Raw genomic sequence first — 20929 nt, forward strand, 5'->3', positions numbered from 1 at the left:
ATCCAGGGGTGACTACAGTTGGCCTTGATGCCTCCTGGGTTATGCAAGTGAAAACCAGCCAGGGTTCCTATACATGCTGCTGATAACCCAGTAATATGCTGCTGGAAGCGCATGTGTGTGGACCTTGGGTGAGGAGAGGATCTGGCTCGGCTGTCCTGGCTCTCAGACTCCAGTTCACACATGCACAGCTTAGAGGGAACACTGCTGGTCGCTACACGAAGTATTACCAGCTTTAAAAGACTAGTCTGTGCTCTATGCAAACAGAAAAGACTTTTGCAACCTGCAGATTGCTGGAAATCTTAAAGAAAAACAGAAAATGCTGGAAACACTCAGGTCAGGTAGCATCTGTGCAGAGAGAAACAGAGCTAATGGGAAAGACACAATTAAAACTCTCAGATGATTTCGCACTTGTGCCATGGATCCACACTCCAGCAAAGGATCTATTGTAATTTCAAATAGGAGATAAGAAAAACCCAACAAGTATGGAATATCACAACAGGACAGTTGTCAGCTTAACAGCACAATGTACTTGTAATATTCTAGTTACGACCAATTGAAACATAATGGAACAATATCAGCAAAGCTAACTTTGAAAACCTATTGCTAAATGATGCTACAATAAAACACAGCAACTCTATATTCTGACATCAGATCAATTTGTAGAACAAGGTGGTAAAGTTCAGAGCATATCTCCTCGTAATGGGTATATGGATCTGCTTTGCTTTGACAGTTTAGTTTAGTTTAGAGATACAGCACTGAAACAGGCCCTTCGGCCCACCGAGTCTGTGCCGACCATCAACCACCCATTTATACTAATCCTACACTAATTCCACATTCCTACCACATCCCCACCTGTCCCTATATTTCCCTACCACCTACCTATACTAGGGGCAATTGCTAATGGCCAATTTACCTATCAACCTGCAAGTCTTTGGCATATGGGAGGAAGCCGGAGCACCCGGAGGAAACCCAGGCAAACACAGGGAGAACTTGCAAACTCCACACAGGCAGTAGCAAACACAGGGAGGACTTGCAAACTCCACACAGGCAGTACCCAGAATTGAACCCGGGTCACTGGAGCTGTGAGGCTGCGGTGCTAACCACTGTGCCGCCCTGTAAATAGGAAGCTGAGAATTTGCTATAGTTTGACAGGAATAACAGCAACAATTTATCCGGACTCTCCCTGGCTGGGGGAATATTTTGCAAATTGTAGACATTTGAAAACTACTTATTCCAGTTTAAATATTTCCAGAACCCAAAATAGTGCACTGATATTACTGAATGCAAGAGCTGTCCTTACACTCAAGACCATCAGTTTTTTGTATTTCTAGTACTGATGAAAGTCACGGTAAACTGGAACTCAAATTCCACTCATGTGGAACAACACCGTTAAAAGATAGTCCAAACCGCACACACAAAACATTTAGTGTCTCTGCAGGTCGCCAACATTTCAAAATAGACATGGCTTTGAGATCTGCAGGACTCAGGATAGCATGTCTCACTGACAGTGTTTGAGGTTTTTTTCTCGGTCTGAAACGTTGGGCCTGATTTTAATTTTGTGCAAGTGGGTGGGTTTTGAATGAGTTAAAATCTTTCCCATTAGCTCTGTTTCTCTCTGCACAGATGCTATCTGACCTGAGTGTTTCCAGCATTTTCAGTTTTTCTTTAAGATTTCCAGCATCTGCAGGTTGGAAAAGTCTTTTCTTTCTGCTTAGGGCACAGACTAGTCTTTTAAAGCTGGTAATACTTAGTGTAGCCACTAGCAGTGTTCCCTCTAAGCTGCGCATGTGTGCAGCTGCTCAGAAGTTGTCCCCTTTAAGATACCGCACGTGCGTGGCCATGCAGAACTTATTAAATGTACCATGCATTGAATGAACAGACTGCACACAAACAAAGAAATTTCGAGGAGACGTTGGCTGCCAGTCTTTATTTTTGTAAGAATCGTGCTTTATCTCCATGATCTTTCTCTCCAAAACAGCAAAGGGTGAGATAGAGCTTGTTCAGTTGCAGTTTGTTGAGGTGTCATTTCAAAATGCTTCCCAGTGGTGATGATATTTAGAGACAGCCTCCTGAACTGTGACTGTTTATCCGCTTGTGCTTCAGTAACAAAAATGAAGATAATTGAATAGCTATCCATCCCAGTTAGAATTTTTCCCAAGTTTTGTGAAAATGTGTTTTAACGCCACCGAAGGAGGTAAACAGTTTCTCTCTGGGGTTCATATGATTTTTTACACCAAAGTAGTTTGCAGGATTCATAGTTTTAGCATCATTTCATCTTGGTGAAAGGTAACCCAAGCATTTTAAGTGCCCTTGGTCATAATTCTATTGGTCTTAATGGTCATATAAGTGTTCTGACAGATGCAAATGGCTCTTTATCTTTCCTGAGTTCTATTTTATGACCTGGTCACTCCAAGACAATTTCTCTGCAATTTAAACCGCCCAAATAGGGTTGTGCATGTGAACTGCTTGTATTACAGGCAAAGCTCATATGCTTTTCAAGTGGAGTACCTTCCAAATAGCATCATAATTGAGCATTTATTGTACTCAGTGCATATATTGAATTAAAAGCAGCCTTCGTAAATGTGATTGACTAAGTGATCCAAATTGAAACTTTGGTACTGATCATGGTAGTTTTTGTATTTTCTTTCAGTTCTTTGCGTTCCCTTTCCCAAAGATGCTGGTACCATTCCTCAGGTGCCAGTATCTCACCCAAGTGGCCGTTGTTTGTATCGGCTTAGCCAGAAAGCTCTGGCTGGCCTCTCCGAGGGAAATGATCCTGTCTTCACCTAATGTTCTTTGTATGAACACTTTGCAGTGGTTATTGGATAGGAGTCAGCAGTGGGGAATCCCAGCTGATTTTGTTCCCATTTCCCATCGTGACCACAGGAAACATAGATGTCAATGTTAGTGGCCCCAGCACAATCCTAACTAAAATCAACTGACTTGGCACAGAATGCAGATCAAACCTTGCTGACCTACACAGCCAGCTTGGCACAATACCACGTGGTGCTTTTTACTCACCTGAGTCACGCATATGGATCATGTTCACTCCTGGTATGATTTCTATAAACTTTGACCATCATGAAGCATCATTTCCCACAAATCGTAAGGTACATTTTAATTGTTCACGAAATTAATGGCGATATTTCTTGCAGATAGTCGCTACTGTGGCTGTCAAGGTGACTCCAGGATGGTGTGTTGCCTCCCTGGTGCTAGGGTCTGGGACGTGACTGAACGGCTGCAGGGCATCCTGAAGGGGGAGGGTGATGAGGCACAGGTCATGGGACATGTTGGTACCAATGACATAGGTAGAAAGAGGGATGAGGTCTTGCATCAAGAACTCAGGGAGTTAGGCAGCAAACTAAAAAGCAAGGCCTCTCTGGTTGTAATCTCTGGATTACTGCCAGTGCCACGTGCTAGCGAGTATAGAAATAGGAGAATAGCACAGATGAATGTGTGGCTTAAGAGTTGGTGCAGGAGGGGAGGGTTTTAGATTCCTGGACCACTGGGACCTTTTCTGGGGAAGGTGAGCCCTGTACAAGCGGGACGGTCTACATCTAAACCAGAGGGGGACTAACTCCCTTGCTGGCGGGTTTGCCAGTGCTGTTGAGAGGAGTTTAAACTAATTTGGCAGGGGGAGGGGACGCAGACTCCTAGCAGAATATGGACACAGCTAAACACAGGAAAGCAAACAAGTCAGAGGGAATACAGCGGAAGTAAGTTTTAAGGGAGTAAGATCAGGATGGATGGCCTCTACTTTAATGCTAGGAGTATTGCAGGTAAAACGGATGAGTTAAGGGCAAGGATTAACAGGTGGAATTGTGATATAGTAGCCATCATGGAGACACGGTTGAGGGAGGGGCAGGATTGGCAGCTCAATATCCCGGGATATAGAATCTTCAGGCAAGACAGAGGAGGGGGTAAAAGAGGAGGGGACATTGCAATATTAGTTAAGGAGTCAGTTACTGCAGTAAGGAGAGATGATATCTTGGAGGGGGCATCAAATGAAGCTTTATGGGTAGAGTTTAGAAATAAAAAAGGGACAGCCACATTGCTAGGCGTTTATTACAGACCCCCAGATAGTCAGCGGGAAATTGAGGAGCAATTATGTGCGCAATTCGCAGAGGTGTGTAAAAATAATAATAGGGTAATTATATTAGGTGATTTCAACTTTCTCAACATTAATTGGGATAGTCATCATGTTAAGGGTTGAGATGGAGTGGAATTCTTAAAATGCATACAGGAGAACCTTTTAGCTCAATATGTAGAGGATCCAACTAGGGAGGGTGCAGTGCTGGACCTAATTCTGGGGAACAAAGTCAGACAGGTGGTTGATGTGTTGGTGGGGGAGCATTTTGGTGATAGCGACCACAACATGGTACAATTTAAGCATGTTATGGCGAAAGAAATAGACAAGTTGCAAAAAAAGGTTTTGGGTTGGGAGAGAGTGAATTTTAGTAAAATAAGGCAGGATCTGGCCAAGGTAGACTGGAAAGAGTTACTAGTCGGGAAATCTACAGAAGAGCAGCGGGGGGCATTCAAAAAGGAAATGGGGAGGGTGCAGACCCAACATGTTCCCTCTAGGGTAACAGGTAGGAGCAGCAAGCCCAGAGAACCATGAATGACCAGAAACATTCAGGATACGATGAGAAGGAAAAGAGAGGCTTTAAGCAAATACAAGGAGAGCAAATCAATGGAAGCATTAGTGGAGTACAGAGAGTGCAGGATGCAGCTTAAGAAAGCAATTAGGAGAGCAAAAAGGGGATATGAGAAAGGTCTGGCTGGTAAAAGTAGGGAAAATCCCAAGATATTCTATAAGTGGGAAGAGGATAACCAGGGAAAGAGTAGGACCCATTAGGGACCAAGGGGGAAATCTGTGGGTGGAGCCAGAGGACATTGGTCGGGTGTTGAATGGATACTTCACATCTGTCTTCACCCAAGAGAATGAGGATGTAGATATGGAACTGAGAGAGAGACTGTGAGGTTCTTCAGCAAATTGTCATAGGGAGTGACAAGGTATTGGAGGTTTTGGCAGGCTTAAAAGTAGACAAATCTCTAGGTTTGGACGATTTGTGTCCCAGGATGCTGTGGGAGGTGAAGGTGGAGATTGCAGGGGCTCTGACCCTCATTTTTAATTTCTCTCTGGCCACGGGGGAGGTGCCAGAGGACTGGAGAACAGCTAATGTGGTCCCACTATTTAAGAAAGGTTGTAGAGATAAGCCAGGGAACTATAGACCAGTGAGTCTCACATCAGTGGTAGGGAAACTATTGGAGAAAATTCTGAAGGAGAGAATCTATCTCCACTTGGAGCGGCAATGGTGCCTGGGATGGAACATTTAAGCTATGAAGTGAGGTTGGATAGGCATGGGTTGTTTTTGCTGGAGCAGAGAAGACTGAGGGGTGACCTGATCGAGGTGTACGAGATTATGAGGGGCATGGACAGGGTGGATAGGGAGCAGCTGTTCCCCTTAGTTGAAGGGTCAGTTACAAGGGGACACAAGTTTAAGGTGAGGGGCAGGAGATTTAAGGGGGATTTGAGGAACAACTTTTTTACCGAGAGGGTGGTGACGGTCTGGAATGCACTACCTGGGAGGATGGTAGAGGCGGGTTGCCTCACATCCTTTAAAAAGTACCTGGATGAGCGCTTGGCACGTCATAACATTCAAGGCTATGGGCCAAGTGCTGGCAAATGGGATTAGGTAGACGGGTCAGGTGTCTTTAATGCATCGGTGCAGATTCAATGGGCCGAAGGGCCTCTTCTGCACTGTATTATTCTGTGATATTTTAGCTGAGCTAAGCATGGTGCCTACGTTTTCTGATAGCTTCGCAAGCCACTCGGTTGTGAAGGGCAATTAGAGATGGGCAATAAATGCTTGCCTTGCCAGCGACGCCCACATCCCATGAAATAATTTTTTTTCAAAACTCCCATCGATTTTCTTTTAAATGATTGCACTTATCCATGTTTTAATATGCACTAACCAATGATTTAGTGCACAAAATAAATCATGTATTTATTATGTATGTGTGTATACATATATATTATATAAATTATGCCTGTGTATATTTATTTATATACTCCCTGATCTATGTGCATCCATTTTTTAACAGTCCTACTGATGCACTTCTGTGGTGGTCACTGTATCAGGTTTATGTGGACTCATTCATTTCTTGACTCCTATGTTCCTGTAGATGCCATGGGAAGAAGTGAAGAATGAGATGGTTGCAGAAAAGGGCCTTGCTGCAGAGACTGCTGACCAGATTGGAGAATATGTTCAACTCAATGGTATGCTTTCTTTAAAGAAAAGAGTGTTTCTGACTAAAGTCAAAAAGCCTCCTCAATTTTCCATTGATTCATGCAAGTACATGTATGTTAGATGCTGAATGCACAATGGTTCTTTTTAATATTTTTAGCGTGTAAAGATGGAGGAACGCACTTACATTTTCAGATTGTCACAATGCGGTCCACAGCCAATGAATTACTTTTTGGAATGTAGTCACTATTGATCAGGCAAACACAGTGGCCATTTGGCACAGTGCAAGGTGTCAGAAATGTTAAAATGAGATAACTGACCAGACTCTGTTTTGTGGCGGAGTTGGATGAGGATGGAATGTTGGCCAGTACACAGGGAGAACTCTGCCAGTGTTCAGGGAAGAGGGGATCTGTCCAGACCCTAAACACAACTATGCACAGTCCCCATCACCAAATAAACTGAGGTAAATGGACTAAATGTCTCCGCCTGTAGGCTGGCGTGACTGCCTAGTGTTGGCTCGGATGCCTGCTCTCGTATGTAAATGATCCTCAGGTAAGAAATATGACTACGATTTGGACATTTCCTGTGCAAGTAGAAGTCTCGCAGCTGCAGGAGATGTGCCTCAGTCAAGGAGGTATAGAAAGCTCAGGCCACAGTATAAATGCAGCCCAATTGTGCATTGAGTAGGAGAGATGGTGGCGTAGTGGAAATGTCACCGAATTAGTAATCCAGAGGCCCAGGCTAATACCCTGAGGACATGAATTCAAATCCCACCACTGCAGCTGGTGGATTTTAAATTCATTCATAAATAAATTCAATTAATTAATAAGCAAAGGAATTTAAAACTAGTCTCAGTAATGGTGCCACAAAACTATCATTGATTGTTGTAAAAACCCACCCGTTCGCTCATGTCCTTTATGGAAGGAAATCTGCTGTCTTACCCAGTCTGGCCTACATGTAACTCCAGACCCACAGCAATGTGGTTGACTCATAACTGCCCTCTGAAATGGCCTAGGAAGCCACAAACCACTCAGGTTTTTAAAATTTGCTCATGTGATATGGCTAGGCTAGAATTTATTGCCCATCCCTAATTTCCCTTGAACTGAGTGGCTTGCGAGGCCATTTCAGAGTTAATCACATTGTTGTGGGTCTGGAGTCACATGTAGGCCAGACCAGGTCAGGATTGCAGATTTCTTTCCCGAAAAGACATTAGTGAACCAGATGGGTTTTTACAACAATTGACAATGGTTTCATGATCCCCATTAGACTAGCTTTTTAAAATAAATTGCAGATTTATTAATTGAATTCCAATTTGGTCATCTGCTGTGGTGAGATTTGAACCCATGTTCCCAGAGCAATAGCCTTGGCTTCCACAGTACTAGTCCAGTGACATTACCATTACACCACTGCCTCTCCCAAGTTGTCAAGGGCAATTAGGGATGGACAACAAGCAGTGGCCTTGCCAGTGTCGCCCACATCCCATGAAAGAATAAAAAAAAAATTAAAGCGCAACTATGCGTGGCACTGTTTGTTACCTCATTTAGATTATATGATGTAAAGTTGTTGTTTTCCATGTATCTGTCTTTTTACTTCTTCATGGAGAATAACCCAGTGTCTTTTGCAGGTAGGGCAGAGTTGATTGATAAGCTGGTACAGGATGTCAAGCTGTCCCAGAACAAGGTGGCTTTGGAAGGTCTGAATGACCTAAAGCAGCTCTTTATGTATTTGACACTTTTTGGTGTGGAGGAGATGGTAAGCAGCTCAGCTACATGATTTACAGCGTTTTCTAATATAATCACACTCTGGGCTACACTCTGGCCCCAGTCCGATTGGGGCAATGGGAATATCATTTGTAGACTGCAACCTGTCGGGGTTGACTGACATAGCAGGTTTTAATCAAGTTTAGGCAGTTGGGAAAATGCAATCTTTTTCTTTACTCCAAAGGATAATGGTACAGTTCCCTCCTGTCCTAATACTGATGCCAATGCCCCATGAAATGGAATCCCTCTTTCCCACACCACTCCTTCAGCCACATGTTTACTTCCCTAATTTTCTTATCCCAAACCAATTTGCACATGGTTCAGGTAATAATCCAGAGATTATAACCCTTGAGGACCTGTTTTTTAAATTTTGTTCCTAGTTCCTGATAATCCCCAGACAGGTCCTCTTGCCTAGTCTTGCCTATGTTGTTTGTCCCAACGTGGACCACAACAACTGGATCCTTCCCCTCCCCCTCCAATATCCTTTCAAGCCGGTTAGAAATGTCACTCACCCTGGCACCGGGTAGGCAACATACCATGTGGGACTCTCGGTCCTGCTTACAAAGGATGCTGTCAGTACCCCAAATTATGGAATCACCTACCACGACCACTTTTCTTTTGGCTCCCCCCGCTTGAATGGCCTCTTGTCCAACAGTGCAGTGGTCAGTTTGCTCATCCTCCCTACAGTCCTTTTCCTCATCCACACAGGGAGCAAGTACCTCGTACCTGTTAGACAAGGTCAAGAGCTGAGGCTCCTCCATTGCTGAATTCAGGATCCCTCTACCTGCCTCACTCGCAGTCACACCCTCCTGTCCTTGACCACTGGCTGAATTTGAGATACTTAATCTACTGTGCCTTAAGCACAGCGTCCAGGAACCTCTCCCCCTCCCTGATGTGCCACAGTGTCTGAAGCTCAGACTCCAGCCTGTCAAATCTGAGCCGAAGTTCTTCGAGCTGCAAGCACTTGCTGCACGTGTGCTCACTGTGGCTCGCAATGGAATCTGCCAGGTCCCACTTCATGTAGCTGTGGCACATCGCCTGCCCTGCCATCTCTACTTTACTTTAGTTAATTAGTTTTTCAAATTAGTTTTTTAAATTTAGTGCAGATTCCCTACCAGTTTTCCTGTGACGTCACTTTTTTCAGATTTTTCTCAGTTTCAGTTGGAACTGTGGTGCAGTGGTTAGCACCGCAGCCTCACAGCTCCAGCGACCTGGGTTCAATTCTGGGTACTGCCTGTGTGGAGTTTGCAAGTTCTCCCTGTGTTTGCGTGGGTTTCCTCCGGGTGCTCCGGTTTCCTCCCACATGCCAAAGACTTGCAGGTTGATAGGTAAATTGGCCATTAGCAATTGCCCCTAGTGTAGGTAGGTGGTAGGGAAATATAGGGACAGGTGGGGATGTGGTAGGAATATGGGATTAGTGTAGCATTAGTATAAATGGGTGGTTGATGGTCGGCACAGACTCGGTGGGCCGAAGGGCCTGTTTCAGTGCTGTATCTCGAAACTAAACTAAACACTGAAGCCGTGAAAGCAGCTCTGCCCCTCAAGGTCCACTCTACCTCTGCTCCCTGGTGACAAGGCCACGAAATCCCCGAGGTAAGTTATTTATATTCACAGCTCCGCCCCTCCGGGTCCGCTCTACCTTCGCTTCCCGGTGACTAGTAGGATCTGGCAGACGGCAGGGAAAGGGTCAAACATTTTACAGCACCCTTGTTGAGAAAGTCATCTCTGTGGATACTGTTTGCATGTAATTTTCCTTTATATTCATTTTGTGTTGAAAATAATTGATTTTTATTTCAGGTTCTCTTTGACCTGAGTTTAGCTCGAGGTTTGGACTACTACACTGGTGTCATCTATGAGGCTGTACTAGTCCAGAGTCAGGCCAACACGCAGACGCAGCAAAATGAACACTGTGAGCCAGTTAATGTGGGCAGCATAGCTGCTGGAGGGCGGTATGATGGTCTTGTTGGAATGTTTGATGCCAAAGGTTGTAAAGTGCCGTGCGTGGGAGTCAGCATTGGGATTGAAAGAATATTCTCCATAATGGAACAGAAAATGGAGGTACAGTAGCTGATCCTTTGTGTAATTTGCTGTAAAAACAAGTATGAACACATTGAAGGAAAGAAACATTGAATGTTGCATTGACTCTTGACATCTGTTGCAGCGCTTTTCTTCAGTAAGCTTATTGGTTGCAATATGTGTTTTCCCTCCAGTTCATTTAGTTCAGTGTGCCCATTGTCAAATCCAATTCCATACATTTGATTGAATTGCATCTACAAATAAAGTATGGGAGGTGTGTGAGCCTTTGGGCTACCGTTTCATATTTTGGTGCATTAACAATCCAAAAGATAAATATTTCAGTGGATTGATGCTAAGTTTGACATTTCTGATGTCTGATCAGCTTGATGCCTAGCTCTTTAATCTTTCCCAAGGTAGAGCAGACATTAGGTTCATCAATGTTTGAGTCATTTTTCCTTTTATTTTAGTTAGCTTTGCAAATTGAGAGTCCTGCACTAATCTAGAAAACAGTTAATTTGAATGCTGCTTTGTTTTAAATCTGGAAGTAAAAAACTGGTATCCGTAAAAAGTCAACGTGAAGCTATTGGATTGTTGTAAATAAACAACTGGTTCATTAATGTCCCTTCGGAAAGGAAATCTGTCGCCCTTACCCGGTCTGGTCTATGTGACTACAGTCTGACATCAATGTGGTGAACTCATTACTGCTATGCAAAGGGGTCTAGGAAGCCACTTTTTTTTAATTCATTCATGGGATGTGGGCGACGCTAGCCAGGCCAGCATTTATTGCCCATCCCTAATTGCCCTTGAGAAGGTGGTGGTGAGTTGCCCCAAGTCTTTTTTTTCCAAAAATATACTTTATTCATAAAAATCTGTATAAAAAAAATTACAAAACAGTTCAAAACAGCACCAAGTTGACATTCCAAAAAGTGCAAAGGAAATCAGTTTTCTTCAGTATAGGAATGAGTTGCCTCACCCTTCCATTCCATTTTACATGCCATGTACATTCTACAGCAAACCTATATTTGGTGTCTACAGCCTGAGAGGCTTTCCATGGTTCCAGCCCCTCCGTTCACTATGGCGGGAGGATCTTACACAGTGGTTTTTCCCCATTCAGCCGTTGTGGGAGCTGCCCCAAGCTTCAGTGCGTCCCTCAGCACGTAGTCCTGGACATTGGAGTGTGCCAGTCTGCAAGACTCGATTGTGGACAACTCTTTGCGCTGGAAGACCAGCAAGTTTCAGGCAGAAAATATTACTAATAATTAAAATATCAAATGCAGCTACTTTGAATTATAAAATGATATATCACTGCAGTTCAGCGGGCATTGTAACAGATTGGGTATATTGCACAATAACGAAACCATTCAAAATCCTGTGGTCTGCCAGCTTCCATAAAGTGGAAAGACGTGCCCCTGTTTATGATTCCCCCACCAAAGGAAATATATTCTCTCTATCTACCCTATTGAAATCTTTATTATTTTAAAGAGCGACTTATCTTTTTCTGAAGTGCCGTCCCCAAACTGAACACAGTACTCCAGGTGGAGTCTGGCCGAGGCTGTGTACAGCTGAAGAATCACTTCCTCCCCTTTGTATTCCAGCCCCCCACCAGCTAGCTTAGTGTCACTGTAACCTTGGAAATACAACTTTCTATTGCTTCATCCAAGTACCATAGAGATATGTGAAAAGCTGAGACTCCAGTATGGATCTCCAGGTCAGGAGAAGTCCAGGATTGTGATTCAGCAATGATGGGGAGCAGCAGTACATGTCCAAGTGAGGATGATGGCATTCCTATGATATTGCTGCTTTCCTTCTCGATGGTAGAAGCAGAAGGTTGGGTAGTGCTTGCATTCACCATCCTAAAGTAACGGGATAATTTTCCTTCAGGCAGTTATCTGTTTTCATGAATTTATTTGCATTCAGTGAGCTCCAGTGGAACATTGGTTGGTATTGGGGCAGTTTTCCAACTTGGGCGCTGCTGACAGGGAGCCTCGTGCCATGGTGGCACATGTCGGAAGTTGGGTAAATGGTTATGAAAGTATGTGTAATAATTGCCTGAATTATACTACATGCTGGTCCTGCCACAGCACCAAGTGAGAACATTACATCTCTTCATGTGCAAAAGAGAAGAAAAGGACATTTAGTAGAAAACCCACTAAATATGGGGGAAAAGCAGGGGATGTGAGACTAATTGCATAGCTCATTCAAAGAGCTGGCGCAGGCACAATGGGACGAATGGCCTCCTTCGGTGCTGTATGATTCCGTTAACCTCGGTGCTGCATCCATGCTGGCCCTGCTAACTTGCCTCATCGAGCACGTTCTCTCTTAGTCCTTCTTTCTGAAATGACAGTGCTTGTTTTCATACTGTACTATGACCTGTGTTCAAGGAATAGCCTAATTTCTTTTTGCTGATCACGAGTGATTTCTGTTCCGTTTTATTAGGCCTCCGATCAGAAAATTCGCACAACGGAAACTCAGGTTCTTGTTGCCACGGCGCAGAAGAAGCTTCTGGAAGAGAGGATGAAGTTGGTGGCAGAGCTCTGGAAGTCTGGAATCAAGGTCTGTGTCAGGCTGTAATGTGGACTGTATACATACAAGTAAGGAGATGAGGGACTTCAGTTCAGTGTAGTGATTGGAGAAGCTGGCATTGTTCTCTTTAGAACAGGGATGGTTAAGGGGTAATAGAGGTGTCCAAAATTTGAGGGGGTTTTCATAGAGCAAGTAGGGAGAAACTGTTCCCTTTGGCACATGGGTCAGTAGTTATAGATTTAAAATAATTGGCAAAAGAGCTAAGGAGAAGATGTGGAGAAATTATTTCACTCAGTGAGTTGTTTTGATCTGGAATGCACTACCGGAAAGGGCGGTGGAATCAGATTACATCGGAAAAGGGAATTGGATATGTACTGGCAAAGGGCCAGTTTTCAGGGTTATGGGAGAAGAGCTGCTGTTTGGAACTAAATTGGATAGCTCTTTCAGAGAACCGGCACAGGCGTGACAGGCCAAATGGCGGCCTCCTGTGTTGTTAGGTTCTTTGTTTCTAGGAGATTTAGTTCAAGTGAGGGTGGGTACCAAGATTTTTGTTGATGAAACACAGTGCATTTATTTAAAATACTTCAGCGCTCATCCCCTTGAAGGAACAGTGCTGACCCATACTCACTTCTGTGTTTCCAGACTAGGGAGGGTTTCCCTCTCCAGTCTGGATTCCCTCTCCAAACCACTGTAAACTATGGTTGTGTTTGTGTTGAGTGTATGTACATACAAATAAATATTAGTTGAGAACAGGATTGTGCCCAGATGTGATGAACTCTCTTTTCTCCCCACCCCCTCACACCCACCATCTGAAAAGCTGGCTCATATTCTCTGGCTGGAATATGAATGCCATTTGGGAAAGGTGCTAGAGAGTTCTTGGTGCCTGTGGAACTACTTGTCTGTGAGGATAGGAGTCTTTGGTTGGGGTTGGGGAGTGGAGGGACAGATGGTGAGGAGATAAAATAAAAATTAAGTACAGAACCCACTGTTCTCATGCAGCAGGTGCCAGATCCCTCCAGGTCCGTGCAAGCTTATTGCAAAAGTAACTATTGTACACCGGAGGGAATGGGATTCTGTTGTAAGTGGTCAGAAACCAGAACATGCTTACAAAATGCTGGCACTGGTGGGTAAAATAATTTAAGTAGTAATTAGATATTATTATTATTTAAACTAAAAGTTTAATGTCTCAACTAGCACCAGTGCTGAAATGATTCAAAAGTCAATGACAATGTTGACAATGCCAACTTGCGGTGGCTTCTTGGAAGAGCTGTTTAACCCAGTGGTGGAATTTTAATTCTGCAATTATACAGGCGGAAATCATGTACAAGAAGAACCCAAAGCTCCTGAACCAGCTCCAATACTGTGAGGAGACAGGAATTCCTCTGGTGGCTATAATTGGAGAGCAGGAACTGAAGGATGGAGTTATCAAACTTCGAGTGGTTTCTACAAGAGAGGAGGTTTTATTATTTATTTAAAGTTCTCACCTGCTTCCCTAAGATTCAGTGTATAAAACCCTTTAATACAGTTGTACCTGCATAAACAAACACTCCCAACTAATGGACACTCGCAGAAAACACTTATTGAAAAACCCAAATAAATTGCAAGGTTAAAATATACCAGAGGCACCCTGCAACCACAGACGCTCGCAAAGTACAAATTGTAGACAGCTTCAATGCACCGATCCTTTTACAACTTAAAAACAAGGGACAAGTAGATCAGTGTGAGGCAGCAGCAGGTTTTGTGGAATGGGGGCTCTTTACCCAGCATGCATAGTGGCAGTGAAACTCCTGTATCTCTGGGATTGAATCATTGCACAGCTTCCATCCCAGGGAGAGAGCTGTTTCTCTGTCATTATCGATGCTGGGTAAAAAAACTCTGCATTCTACTGAAAATGTTGACAGAACATTCAATGACCATTTTAAAATAAGAACACTTGATGCCCAATGTTCCCTCTAATTTCTCTTCGCTGTGTGCGGCCCGTTTTACTGTGCGGTCTCTCAGATTGCTCTGCGGCTGCACGTGTGAACATCTTAAACGGACTGTCCCTTTTTGTTCTTTCATGGGATGTGGGTGTCGCAGGCAAGGCCAGCAATTGTTGCCCATTCCTAATTGCCTTTGACAACTGAGTGGCTTGCTCAGCCATTTCAGAGGGCAGTTAAGAGTCAACCACATTGTTGTGGTCTGGAGTGACATGTAGGCTGGACCAGGTGAGGATGGCAGATTTCCTTCCCTAAAGGACATTCGTGAGCCAGATGGGCTTTTACGTTAATAGTTTCATAGTACCATTACTGAGTCGAACTTTTTAATTCCAGATTTTTCATTAAGCAATTGAATTTATTCATTAATTGAATGAAATTCCACCAGCTGCTGTGGTGGAGTTTGAACCTGTGTCCTATGGACATTAGCCTGGGCCTATAGATTACTCCAACAACAAGAAATGCTGGAATCACTCAGCAGGTCTGGCAGCATCTGTGGAAAGAGAAGCAGAGTTAACGTTTCGGGTCAGTGACCCTTCTTCGGAACTGACAAATATTAGAAAAGTCACAGATTATAAACAAGTGAGGTGGGGGTGGGGCAAGAGATAACAAAGGAGAAGGTACAGATTTGACCAAAAGGTCACGGAGAACAGGCAAACAATATGTTAATGGTGTGTTGAAAGACAAAGCATTAGTACAGATTAGGTATGAATACACTGAATATTGAACAGCAGCAAGTGCAAACCTGAAGAAAAACAACCTGAAAAAAACAGTGGGTAAGCAAACTGAACAAACTAAGATGAAATGAAATAAATGCAAAAAAAGATTGTAAAAAATGTAAAAAGGAAGAAAAAACAACTAAAAATGAAAGTAAAATGGGGGGCTGTCATGCTCTGAAATTATTGAACTCAATGTTCAGTCCGGCAGGCTGTAGTGTGCCTAATCGGTAGATGAGATGCTGTTCCTCGAGCTCGCGTTGATGTTCACTGGAACACTGCAGAAATCCCAGGACAGAGATGTGAGCATGAGAGCAGGGGGTAGTGTTGAAATGGCAAGAAACCGGAAGCTCAGGGTCCTGCTTGCGGACTGAGCGGAGATGTTCCGCAAAGCGGTCACCCAGTCTGCGCTTGGTCTCCCCAATGTAGAGGAGACCACACTGTGAGCAGCGAATACAGTATACTACATTGAAAGAAGTACAAGTAAATCGCTGCTTCACCTGAAAGGAGTGTTTGGGGCCTGGGATAGTGAGGAGAGAGGAAGTAAATGGGCAGTTCAGCTTTACCTCCCATTTACCTCCTCTCTCCTCACTATCCCTAGCCCCAAACACTCCTTTTAGGTGAAGCAGCGATTTACTTGTACTTCTTTCAATGTAGTATACTGTATTCGCTGCTCAGTGTGGTCTCCTCTACATTGGGGAGACCAAGCGCAGACTGGGTGACCGCTTTGCGGAACATCTCCGCTCAGTCCGCAAGCAGGACCCTGAGCTTCCGGTTTCTTGCCATTTCAACACTCCCCCCTGCTCTCATGCTCACATCTCTGTCCTGGGATTGCTGCAGTGTTCCAGTGAACATCAACGCGAGCTCGAGGAACAGCATCTCATCTACCGATTAGGCACACTACAGCCTGCCGGACTGAACATTGAGTTCAATAATTTCAGAGCATGACAGCCCCCCATTTTACTTTCATTTTTAGTTGTTTTTTCTTCCTTTTTACATTTTTTACCATCTTTTTTTGCATTTATTTCATTTCATCTTAGTTTGTTCAGTTTGCTTACCCACTGTTTTTTTCAGGTTGTTTTTCTTCAGGTTTGCACTTGCTGCTGTTCAATATTCAGTGTATTCACACCTAATCTGTACTAATGCTTTGTCTTTCAACATACCATTAACATATTGTTTGCCTGTTCTCCGTGACCTTTTGGTCAGCTATGTGGCCTGGTCCAATCTGCACCTTCTCCTTTGTAATCTCTTGCCCCACCCCCACCTCACTTGCTTATAATCTGTGACTTTTCTAATATTTGTCAGTTCCGAAGAAGGGTCACTGACCCGAAACGTTAACTCTGCTTCTCTTTCCACAGATGCTGCCAGACCTGCTGAGTGATTCCAGCATTTCTTGTTTTTGTTTCAGATTTCCAGCATCCGCAGTATTTTGCTTTTACCTATAGATTACTAGTTCAGTGAAATTGCCGCTACACTACCGTCTCCCCTTGTATGTAGCCTATTTGTCCCCTGCATGGTATAGTTCTGGACTGCAATGTGACCAGACACCCATATAGCTTAGAGGGAATTTTGCTGATGCCATCTCCAAGCTGCCTGTAATATACAGGTTTCATTGTACATTAAAAACTTAATGCACTGAATTTATCATAGTCATAGTTATGCAGCACAGAAACAGGCCATTCGTCCCATCGTGTCAGTGCCGGCCATCAAGTACCTAACTATTCTAATCCCATTTTCCAGCATTGGCCCTGTTGCCTTGTATGCTATGGCGTTTCAAGTGCTGATTTAAATACTTCTTAACTGTTGTGAGGGTTCCTGCCTCTACCACCCCGTCAGGCAGTGCGTTCCAGATTCCAACCACCCTCGGTGAATATTTCTTTTTCCTCACATCCCCTCGAAACCTCCTACCCCTTACCTTAAATCTATGCCCCCTGGTTATTGACCCCTTCGCTAAGGGAAAAAGTTTCTTCCTATCTAACCCATCAATGCCCCTCATAAATTTGTATACCTCAATCGGGTCCCCCCTCAGCCTTCTCTGCTCTAAGGAAAACAACCCTAGCCTTTCCAGTCTCTCTTCATAGCTGAACTGCTGCAGCCCAGGCAACATCCTGGTCAATCTCCTCTGCATCCTCTCCAGCGCAGTCACATTCTTTCTATAGTGTGGTGCCCAGAACGGTATACAGTACCCCAGCTGTGGCCTAACCAGCGTTTTATACAGCTCCATCATAACCTCCCTGCTCTTATATTCTATGCCTCGGCTAATAAAGGCAAGTATCCCATACCTCTTCCTAAGCACCTTCTCTCCCTGTGCTGCTGCCTTCAGTGATCAGGGCAAGTACACCAAGGTCCCTCTGACTCTCTGTACTTCCTAGGGTCCTACCATCCATTCTATATTCCCTTGCCTTGTTAGTCCTCCCAAAATGCATCAGCTCACACTTCTCAGGATTAAATTCCATTTGCCACTTCTCCGCCCACCATATATTCCTGTAATCTAAGGCTTTCCCCCTCACTATTTACGACACCACCAATTTTCATGTCATCTGCGAACTTACTGATCATACCTCCTATATTCATGTAGAAATCATTAATGTACACTGCAAGCAGCAAGGGTTACAGCACCGATCCCTGCAGTACACCACTGGTCACAGGCTTCCACTCGCAAAAACAACCTTCGACCTCCTGCCACCAAGCCAATTTTGGATCCAATTTGCCAGATTGCCCTGGATCCCATGGGCTCTTACCTTCTTAACCAATCTCCCATGCGGGACCTTATCAAAAGGCTTATTGAAGTCCATGTAGACTACATCAACTGCTTTACCCTCATCTACACATCTAGTCAATGCCTCGCAAAATTCAATCAAGTCAGTCAGTTAGTTGGTTGTGGTGTGTTACAAATAAATAAATACTTTGTAAATTTACCCTATGTGCTTTGAAAGAAATGTGAGCAGCTAGATGAAAGTACAACATTTCTTTTTAAATGTGGAAAAATAGAACTACTGTGAACGGTATTACAAATATCTCCTGGAGTAATTCCAGCTTTGAATGGATTTTTTTTTTGTTATCTTTTGCAGGTTAATGTTGCAAGAGCAAATCTCATAGAAGAAATTCAAAAGAGAACGTGTCAGTCCTAACCCCTTCAGAAAGATGTATAATGTCTGCCTTTCTAAGGCACATCTGTCTTCGTGTCTATCATGTAAAAGAGGTTCTATTACCAGGACACCATGCGACATCATTAAATTTGACCACTGCTAGTTAATAAGCACCCATGAACAAAAAACTCACTGCTATGCTCATGTGAGGCTGAAAGGACTTTTTTTCCCTAATTGGTCATTAAATTTGGACGTGAATGTATGTTCTGTCTCAATTATGTTGGACAAGACTATCCTGTCTTTTACAAAGGCAGAGTGGGGCTAGAATTTGCTTGTCCAGCCAAATCAATAAAAAGGTGTGCTGGCAAAGTTGTTGTCTCAAAGTATTTGATCACCCTTTCTTAACCAGCCAAAAACACGTAGAAAATCTCACTGCAAATAAATCCCAGCTGCTCTGAAAGTCTTTCAAATCACTTTGAACTCAGAACAAACAGGAATAAAACTTGAATTCCTATAACCATTCCTACACTGTGCTAATCTAGTTATAACCATTTTTGTCCAACCTTCTCCATATTAAAAACGTATGCACACAAAATGCTTGTCAGTGGTATAAGGCAGTGGTTTTCAGAGTTTTTTGGTATAGGTCCCCTCTTCAACTGAATTAGTAATCTTGGACCCCACCCCTCCAAACCCTGGCCAGCGTCCTAATCAACATTATGATTCTCATAATATGAAAGTGCTGCATGTAAAGAGTGTTTACTTTTGCTTTTAAGAAAACAGGTATTTGCTTACAGATATTGGTGAGAGGGTGTGTCTGCTTCTCACTTGTGAATCTGCCTATCGTTGGCAGGAGCACAGAGAAAGCATATGGGGAGCAGGAGCACTAGGGAAGCACAGCACGGCGAGTGCAGGAAACTGGTGAAAGCATTGGGGAGTAGGTGGAGAGAAGGAGCACTGTGGGAGGGGAGAAAGAGAGTGTAGGGGCCCCGTGAAAGCAGCAACCGAAAGAGAGTAGAGCACAGGGAAGGCAGAGCACAGAGTACACCTCTGGCCACTGCTTACCCGCTTTCTTTTGACCGTGTTGCCCAGCGGTATGGACTGCCTTGCATTGTGGAACCCTTGGAAGGTTATTTAATGAATGGCATATTTTTTATATTCGCTTATTCTCCTGTGATAATTGTATAACATGAATGAAAAATGCAAAGGATTATAATCTTAATTGTTTCTTTCAGAAATAGCTGCTTTGAAAAGGTATGGTATTACATATAGTCCTGTTGGTCAATGGTTCTCAAATCTTTGGTTGAAGGACCCCTTTTCAAATGGATTAGTAATCCTGGACCCCCCCCCCCATCTAAATTATAATATAATATAATACTCGTAATAAACTGCTGCATGTAAAGAGTGTTTGAATAATGCTTTTAAGAAAATAGATATTTACTTACTGATGCAGGGATCTTTGTGCCCCTCTTGGCACTCCTCTATGTGGGCTTGCCCACCTAGGTGCGACAGTCAGCCCACCCTGCACTGCACATGTGGCTGCAGTCCGCTCCTGGCTTGCATCAAACCTGCATCTGGTTGCTCATGTTTCCCACCTGTAAGGCTGGCCCTGTTCAGTAAGCACTTCCGCATTATTTTCCGCACCCCTGGAAAGTCTCTACAGACCCCAGTTTGCGAATCACTGCTGTGGAATAAATCTGATGACTGTATTAGGTTCTTAAATGTTGTTGTGCAAGGTTTAACACAGCTTCAAGTCTCCTGGTCATTTGGTGTCGTTTTTTTCGCCTCACCTTGTAAATAAGGACACTGATGTGTTCACAGGGAGCCTTTGCACTTGCAACTTTCCAATTCAACATGGAGTTCAGCAATTTCAGATAACTACTGCCATTTTTGCCAGACAGCAGGTGTGGGTCATGACTTTGCTGTTGCCATTTACAGCTCCTCTTGGTCCATCTTTTGTTTATTTGTTCCAGTGCCACCCCATTTTGCCTTGCACCACCATCTCTTTTTGTTATTTAATCTCTCCTGCTTTACACCCTATAACAGGTTCTTTCCTCCTTCCCTGCCTCTATACTTGCTTAAAACCAGTTACATCTGTAACATTTTACTATTATGATGAAAGGTCATTGATCTGAAATGTTAGCTGTTCCTCTCTCCACAGATGCAGCCTGATCTGCTGAGTATTTCTAGCATTTCAGATTTCCAGCAGCTGCGGTATCATGCCTTTGGCTTTGCAGTTTGTGGACTACTCATTGTCGTTATCACAGCAGACCTGTAGTAGGAGAGGGGAATAGTGTAGATGAATTTAGGGGAAGTTACATGAATGTATAGGAAATGAATAGAAGGGTATGTTGGTCAGGTTATATGAAAAGGGGTGGGAGGAGGCCTTGTGGAGTAGAAACACTGGCATGGATCAATTGGGCCAAAAGCCTGTTTCTGTGCTGGATGTTCTATATATGCAGACACTTGTAATTGGGTGTAAAAACATTTTGAAGATTTAGGTTTATGATGATGTTGCCCTCGGTTACCTTTAAAATAACAGTGATTGCTGACAAGTCACCGGCCCACTGACGTCACCGGAGTGTGCCAAACTGCGCATCA

General features: G+C 43.7%; 1 protein-coding gene across 3 annotated transcripts in view; it reads left to right on the forward strand.

Moving 5' to 3' along the window:
* Window positions 1-18885, forward strand: part of LOC137376070 (histidine--tRNA ligase, cytoplasmic-like) — a 48465-nt gene extending 29580 nt beyond the window's left edge. For all 3 annotated transcript variants that reach the window (XM_068044082.1, XM_068044080.1, XM_068044081.1), the window contains 6 exons: window positions 6190-6283; window positions 7876-8003; window positions 9809-10069; window positions 12464-12580; window positions 13861-14007; window positions 18314-18885. In XM_068044082.1, coding sequence (XP_067900183.1) covers window positions 6190-6283; window positions 7876-8003; window positions 9809-10069; window positions 12464-12580; window positions 13861-14007; window positions 18314-18373 — 807 coding nt within the window. In that variant the 3' untranslated portion in view covers window positions 18374-18885. The remainder of the gene's footprint in view (window positions 1-6189; window positions 6284-7875; window positions 8004-9808; window positions 10070-12463; window positions 12581-13860; window positions 14008-18313) is intronic.
* The last annotated feature ends 2044 nt before the right edge of the window (window positions 18886-20929 follow it).

This window comes from Heterodontus francisci, chromosome 12 (assembly GCF_036365525.1).
Source record: "Heterodontus francisci isolate sHetFra1 chromosome 12, sHetFra1.hap1, whole genome shotgun sequence".
NCBI lineage: Eukaryota > Metazoa > Chordata > Chondrichthyes > Heterodontiformes > Heterodontidae > Heterodontus > Heterodontus francisci.